General features: G+C 40.5%; 1 protein-coding gene across 5 annotated transcripts in view; it reads right to left on the bottom strand.

Moving 5' to 3' along the window:
* Positions 1–852: 852 nt before the first annotated feature.
* Positions 853–7,608, bottom strand: part of insyn2ab (inhibitory synaptic factor 2Ab) — a 46,448-nt gene continuing 39,692 nt past the window's right edge. For all 5 annotated transcript variants that reach the window (XM_088305573.1, XM_088305576.1, XM_088305575.1 and 2 more), the window contains 2 exons: positions 4,153–4,616; positions 853–2,866 (listed from right to left, as the gene is read on the bottom strand). In XM_088305573.1, the coding sequence (XP_088161699.1) occupies positions 4,433–4,616 (184 nt within the window). In that variant the 3' untranslated portion in view covers positions 853–2,866; positions 4,153–4,432. The remainder of the gene's footprint in view (positions 2,867–4,152; positions 4,617–7,608) is intronic.

Below are 7,608 nucleotides of genomic sequence, written 5' to 3'. Positions count from 1 at the left end.
AATATATATCAAACTGGTAGCCCCTTGAATTTTTTTTTTGTTGAATTTAACTCAATTTTATTTTGTCAAGTGGTTGCATGAAATGAACTCATCTGGATCGGAAAAAAAAATTTAAATTTATCTCCATAAAAAAATTATTTGGATTTAGATGATTTCATTTTGTGCAACCACTTCATGAAGTAAAATTGAGTAGTCACCACCATTTTTTTCAGCATAGCTCTCAGTTTGAAAAAGTTCATGACCCCAACTGTAGCGTCTCAACTGAAAACCACAACCGCAAAAACCTCTGAATGACTCATACTGCGGGAGAAATAAAACACACCAAAAAGTCCAGATTCGGAAAATTAGCAATAATTGTCCCAAATGAGAAAATTTTCCAACTGCGACGCTTCAATTTGGCTCGACAGAAAATGAGATTTTTCTATTTGTTTACAAGCGAGGAGGAGACAGCAAGCGTGAGGAGCTAAACATGGTGAATTATGAACTGTGGAATAAATAGATTAGGGGAACGCTGCAGGAATCAAATGACATGAGCGAAAGAGAGAGCGAGTGAAGGCAAGCGCCGCTGAAATAAAACAGAAGGAAATTTGCTGAGCCTCAAGAATAATGACAGGGACGCCGCAGGGGGTGCGATAAGGACACAAGGATAGATGCGCACGGTGCGGTCACTCACTTTGATGAGCTGGGACTCCCAACCGCGACGCTCGAAGGCGGAGGCAGGTTTTTTTTTTTTTTGGTGACTGATAATCACATGAAACGACGGAAAAGGTGGTGATCCCGAGCCCCGGTCATGCGCCGCAGCACACCGCAGCACAAAAGAAGCCACAGGAAGAGTTGACAACTGAGGCTATGCCGGTGAAAAGTATTTAATTGAGATGTAGAAAGAGCAGAAATAAAAGAACAATATTGATCCAACTGCATAATTTGACAGGTTACAGCAAGTTGGAATGGACATGTGTTGACTTCATTATGACAATTAGCACTTTGGCACCATCATGTGTCTTTTTGTTGCCAAGGAACTACGTTGCACTGTGTTGAAGAGCTTAATTTAGACAAAAGTAGTGCTTTGCCCCAATTCTATGGCATTTTGCTGCCAAGAAACTATGTTGAAGTGAGTTGAGGAGCTTCATTTAGGAAAAAAATAGAGCTTTGCTTCCATCTTTTGGCATATTGTTCGTCAAGGAACTGCTTCGAAGTAAGTTGAAGAGCTTCATTTAGACAAAAGTAGAGCTTTGGGAGCATTTTTTTTGTCATTTCATTGCTAGAAACTAGGTTGAAGAGAGTTGAGAAGCTTCATTTGGACAAAACTAGAGCTTTGCTACCATCTATTGGCAAATATCGTTGTGAAGGAACTCAGTCAAAGTGAGTTGAGGAGCTTCATTTGGATATAAGTAGTGCTTTACCACCATTCTCTGGCATTTTGTTGCTCAAAATTTATGTTGATGTAAGTTGAAGAGCTACTTTCAACAAAAGTTTTGCGACCAAAAAGAAGCATTTTAATGCTAAGTAACTATGTTGAGTCAGTTGAAAAGTTAAATGAAGACTTAATTGAGACAAAAGCAGAGCTTGTGGTATCTTGATGCCAAGGAACGATGTTGAAGTGAGTTTTAATTACACAAACGTAGTGCTAGGGTTTACTGTACCTGCATTGTAACCGCGTGCAATTTCACTACAATGGCCACATTGGCTGCGTGTAAAAAAATATTTTCTTGGCTACAATTCTGCTATTAGACTGTGAGCTTTTTGTTGTTTGGTGGACAAGCTGAAGAAAGGAACAGCAACTAGAAATGCACAGTGGTAGAGAAGATCACATTGTATTCCACTGGGCATCCTCCAATTGTTTATAGTACGCATATACTTGTGAAATCTGTAGAGGGCAACAATGGAAGAGGATGTTGCGAGGTCCATGTGAATAAACAAGCCTGAGCCCAAGAGTGAAACTCCAAGCAGAACAGTCCCACAACGCAGCAAGTAATGTATTGTAATGTCACGCATTTTGCAGAACAAATCAATTTCTACTCACTGCTGCCCCTGGAGGAGAAAAGTGGCATTACAGTACAGTCCAAAGTCATCATGCGATAAACAATCTTCACAACATCAAGAAGGCCTTTCCAAAACAGCCTTTACTTTCCACCGGGGACCTCCAAAGCATCAGATCATCCGAAAAATACAAACTTGTTTGCATGTGTTGTTAAAAATGTGAGCTCATCCAGAAAATACCGTTTTAAAAAAATTAAGGAGAGACTCACTCATGCCTTTTTTTTCTGTCAAAATGTCATTACTTTTACTATAAATATGCAGATTATAATCTAAAGTACAGGCTGTATTTACGGGCTGTATTTTCTGCAGATTTTTTTTTTTTTTTTACGGCTGTTCAGTCGTACATGTGCGACTATTTTTATAACCCGAACTTAATAACCTCAACTCTACCTGACTACATCTCAGCCATAAAACTACAAAATTCAAGCACCTTTCTCCATCATGTTGCCGCTCAGTCTAGCCTGCAGAAGATACTTTACGGTGCAGTAAACACAGCCAGTGCGCAAAATATTCATACATTCTGAACTCCTTGTACCATCCATTAAGGTGGGGGAGAAAAGTAAACATGATGTCTAAGGCGATGTCGGTTGGTTGTTTGCACAGAGCGTTGAATTAAAATAAGTTACAGAGGGGTCGGAAGATGAAAAAGAGGTGGGCGAGCCCTCGGCCGAGCGGGAAGTACTGCGTTTGACGTCAGTCCTTGACACATGTTCCTCGGAAATAGTCAATTGTTGTGCTTTGCCGGAGATGCTGTCCATTCAACGAGTACACCTTCGCCAATGAAAGGCCCCTCATGAGACGCCTCCTCTTGTTGCCAAGCGGGATGCTGTTAAGGCGGAAAAGAAGAAAATATGTTTGGCATTTGAGCGGCATAAGAAACAATCAAAATTATTTTCAATGAATTTTGATTCATCGGTAAGAGTTTTTTTAATCGAGCAATTGAATAATTTAATCTTTCTGTGGCGTGCATCAGTACATGATGAATTCAAACCACAATTTCCTGCAAAAATAAGACAGGCTTCTGCATTAATTCCACAAGTGTGTTTTGGCCCATCAGTAGCACCGTGAAAATTTCCGGTGGGCTTGCAGATCCTTAGATCCATTGATACTCTACCATAATTTATTTATATTAACTAAATTTTAAAGACATTTACAATTGATTCCAATGCAGCTCTAAAACAAAGCTGTCCTGAGAAAAGGCAATTTGATTTTGACGGACAATTTCAATTTCAATCGAATTTAGATATGATTTGAATGAATTGGCCATCAATCGCAGTATGCAAAATGAAAATCAGCCCCACTCCGGCTCTGGAAACTTCTCATGTGTGATAAACAAACATAACGTGACAAAGTAGCAGCAAACACACAACGACTGTCCTGACTGCTCAATACAATACGGCCGCGGCAATAATAAGATGACATCATGAAAGAAAGAAGAACAGAATCTAATGGTAAATTTCAATAAATTTGAATATTGTAGAGACGTTTTAAAAAGAAATTTCGGTCAAAAAGTGAAACTCATTAGACACACACTCATTTAGCCCAATTGAAACAGTACCTATTGTCTTGTTAGAAGTACAGCAATTAATTTTTTTTCTCATATAATATTCACATTTCTTGAAATGGAGAATTTGGGGTTTTCGTAAACTGCAACCTGAAAATTATGAATAACAAAATATAAATTATTTGACTCCATGTTAGTGAGTCTATATAGCACGGGTCTTCAATCCTGTTCCCAGAGGGCGGGTGTCCCGCCTGGTTTCCATCTCTCCCTGCTGCAACACATCTGATTCTGATTGAAATGATCGGGATCGTTCTCTCGCTTTTGCACATCTTGCTGATTATCTGATCATTTGAAGCGGGTGTGTTGCAGTAGGGAGTGATGGAAAACAGGCAGGACAACAGGCCTCGAGGAACAAGATGGAAGACCTGTGCTATATAGACTCACTGACATGGAGTCAGATCATTTATATTTTGTTGTTGTTGTAAACGTATACTTTCCATTATATTTTATGGACAAATTGGATTTTAAGTCCAATTGATTTTGACCAACGTCTGCCATTTTTGTCTTACCAAAGGAATAATTGCCCAAAAATGTATTCCAAGGCTCACCTAGATTTGCAGGTGTTCATCCGTCCTCTTCAACTAACATGCCAGAAAAATGTTTGGCAGAAGTGTGAAATATATATTTATTTTTTTGTTTTGTTTTCACCCCGCTGACTTGACGTACAGTCTCAGCTCCGAACCCCAAAAATTAACGGTTCTCGACTGTGCTGTTATCCATCCTCTTGGCTTGATTCATCCTCCGGAATATTCTTTCATCCATTTTGAGACGAGCATGGAGTATTAGCCTGCCCAATAAAAGGCCGTTTCCAAAGCATTCATGTTCCGTTCAAAGGAACCACAGTTTCCAGCGGGCGTGCTTCTTAGAGTCAGACTTGGATTTGCGTTTGGGAGTGGATGTGAAGACTTCGTTGGAGTAAGGCAGGGTGGGACATTGTTGACTGTCCTGGGGGCAAAGTCTCTTCATCAGCGGCTGCAGCTTGTCCTCCTGCAGCTTGAAGTCCAACTCCACACTGCAACAAGAGCAGAGCGCAAAAGGGATTAGATGAAGTATTGCAGTACTCGTCAACCGTCACAAAAATGAGAATGCTACATTGGCACCATATTTCTAGATGCCTGAACAGTGATTGAGTACTGCTAACCGGAATTGAGATGTAACTTTAAAAAAATGACCCAAAAAAATTATTTTAGTGGCATCTGAAATATTTGGTAATTTATCAGTAATTTGTGGCAAGAATACAGTGGAGACGAAATTAAATTTTTACGATCATCACTGAAGTTCGATGCTGTTTCCTTAGCACTACTAGACATGGCCTTAGCAGAAGCTATTAGCTTGTTAGCGTTTCTGGCGTGGTCACGAGTTGTTCGGTACAATTTGTGGTGTAAGACACACTTACTATGCCTTTTTATTGGCTCTACTACCCCAGACAGTCGAGCAAAGACAATAAGAATTGGCATGAAAAGACTCAGAAAAAAATGGAGCATTTAGCTAGTTAGCAAAACTGACGTGATCACGTTTTGCTAGGCAGAATTTTTGTTATTAGCTAATAACACGAGAGAATCAACTACGCAGTATAACACATTTTTTTTTCACCATACTGCCATCTGCTATAGCAAGTGGAGCAGTGGCCAATTCATTTTAATTTTACCTGATTTAAACTCGCCACTGCATTATTACCCAGTGCCAGAGTAAGCCAGAAGTAGTTTTATAGCCTAAAAGGATGTCAGTGTAGATGTGCCTTCATTCCAGCATTTCCAAACTTTCACGACTTGTCTTTTGTGTGGCTATCACATGCATCACTTAATGTTTTCTGGATTGTTTTTATGTTAATGAGGCACTGATCCAGATGGAAGCTGGGAGGGAAGCGCATATCTCTTGTGTAACACAATCCCAGAAATTCCTGCAGTCGGCATTTTGCACGCATGCAGTTAAAGGGCTTCCCCTTGCCAAGATTAGATTTCCATTTTTTAAAAAGGGAGCCTTCGTGCATGTCTGTGCACGGGGGCGGCTTCGCCCGACATCGGACGTCCACATCCGTCAGTCTAATCCCGGGCTGGTCATTGTGTGACATTTTTGTAGCAGCAACGGACTTGAACTCTTTGGACGATTAAATCTGGCTGGCCGGGGAGAAGTGTGCGGCTTAATTCCAACCAAATGGAAGCAGGCAGAGGCCAAGCAGGCCATGATTAACTGCCCGTATTCCAGCGTGGAATAAATCCATCATTAGGTCGCGTTTTCTTTTGCCGTATTGCTCGTATTGCTATTGATTTGCTGTGTGGTGTTAATGTATTCATTCCATGGCCACGCACTATATCCCAAGACTGTCATAGCAGGAATATGAAATAATGAATCTCGGGTGATACATTTGCTAACATGACAAATTTCAGCATAAACCTTACCTGCGACGAAAAAATAAAATGAAGCCGTTTTGGGGTCTGTGTGTTCTTTTACAAGCCTGAACGCAATATTAAAATGGCTAACTGTATTAAAGAAGAGATGCAGCCAAAAGAGATGACATCTGCTGCATCAAGGTCGACCTTGTTGGCAGGCAGATACTCGCTCGGGCTTTACCCCGAGCCTGATGGGCTAACTACTGTGATGGGCAGCGCAATTAGCTCGCTGACAGATACGCAACAATCACAGTGGCATAATGAATCCTGGGAACTGTCCTGAGCTTGGTGATAAGTGTCAGTTAAAAACAGAAGTCTAATAGAATCATTATGGATCACTTGGTAGTACTTTGGTAGGCTGGAACTTCCTCCAGCTTTAGTATATGATGAACCCCGGCGATCCTCAAAATGTTTCCGAGAATCATTAATTCATCAGCAATAAGGATACACGCTTAGCTCAGCATATTAGCCGCTACGAGCGCTGAAGCTATAGGCCATGACTATATTAGAATATGACCTATGGGGGAAATTAATGTATTCATGTACTTGGGGGGGGGGGGATGGGGGGGGGGGGCGGGGATTAATGAATCTTTCCATGTTAGTTTCCGTGTTCGTGTTTTATGCAGATCCAAAGCATTTCAGTTATTGTCATGCTGAGACATGAATTTGCTTATTATGGCAAAGTTGTGACCGAATCCAGCGAGTCCGTTATGCTTCCCCCATGTAGACCGCGCACCTCACCTGCGCCAAATTTAAAGTCAATGAGGGGAGCTGCTTTGATCGGAAGTGAATCAAGTGGGCTGTTTTCAGCCCCACAACGGCGCAAACGCCCACATTTCTTGATATGGCTGTCTGCGAAAATGCCAAAAGAAAGAAAACTCCACCCATGCGCACTGGTGGAGTGGATTTGCTAAAATTGCGCTGGGCACCAAAATAGTAACCCAGGTGTTAGGGGGAGATGGCCTTTTGAACAGCTCTCACGTGACCCTGAACGAGATAAGCAGAATAGAAAATGGCTGGATGGTCAAATGTTTTTTTTTTATTAAACTGATTCAATTATCCATCCCTAATAAACTCATGGCAGCATTGGGTCTCTTTGGGATGAGATCATTGTGTATCAAATCAACGTGGAAGCTTGTGAAAATCTCATGATTCATAACAGTGTTTGTCACAGGAAGTCCATAAGAAAGAGTGTCACAAAAGAGAGTAAGGAGTTATCTAAATTTAGAATGTACAGACAAAGGCATGGAATAATTCACGCACCCACACTACCTAATCTTACTACTACTACTACTACTACTATTACCGCTAAATACAACGAAAATAGTTTGTAAAGTTTGCCAAATGTCAAATTGTTCCTCTTGTGATTATTTGTCAATATTGCCGTCGAAAGCTAATTATCGCTGCTGCTGCTGTTATTTTATTTTATTTATTGTTTGCCGTCACTTAAGCAAAAATTACAAATATAAACATCACACTTGTGCATAAACTATCTGAACACAACATGCTTGTTTTTTAGAATTTAAGTGAAACCACCCCATGTTCAATTGCTAGTTACAAAAAAAAAAAAAAAAAAAGAAAAAACAAGATAGAAGAGAGTTGAACTTTTCAGAT

This window comes from Idiotropiscis lumnitzeri, chromosome 9 (assembly GCF_059441095.1).
Source record: "Idiotropiscis lumnitzeri isolate Australia: NSW breed Sydney's pygmy pipehorse chromosome 9, RoL_Ilum_1.0, whole genome shotgun sequence".
NCBI classification, from domain to species: Eukaryota; Metazoa; Chordata; class Actinopteri; order Syngnathiformes; family Syngnathidae; genus Idiotropiscis; species Idiotropiscis lumnitzeri.
Note: the sequence above shows the minus strand (reverse complement) of the source record. Positions and strands in the feature narration are given on the sequence as shown.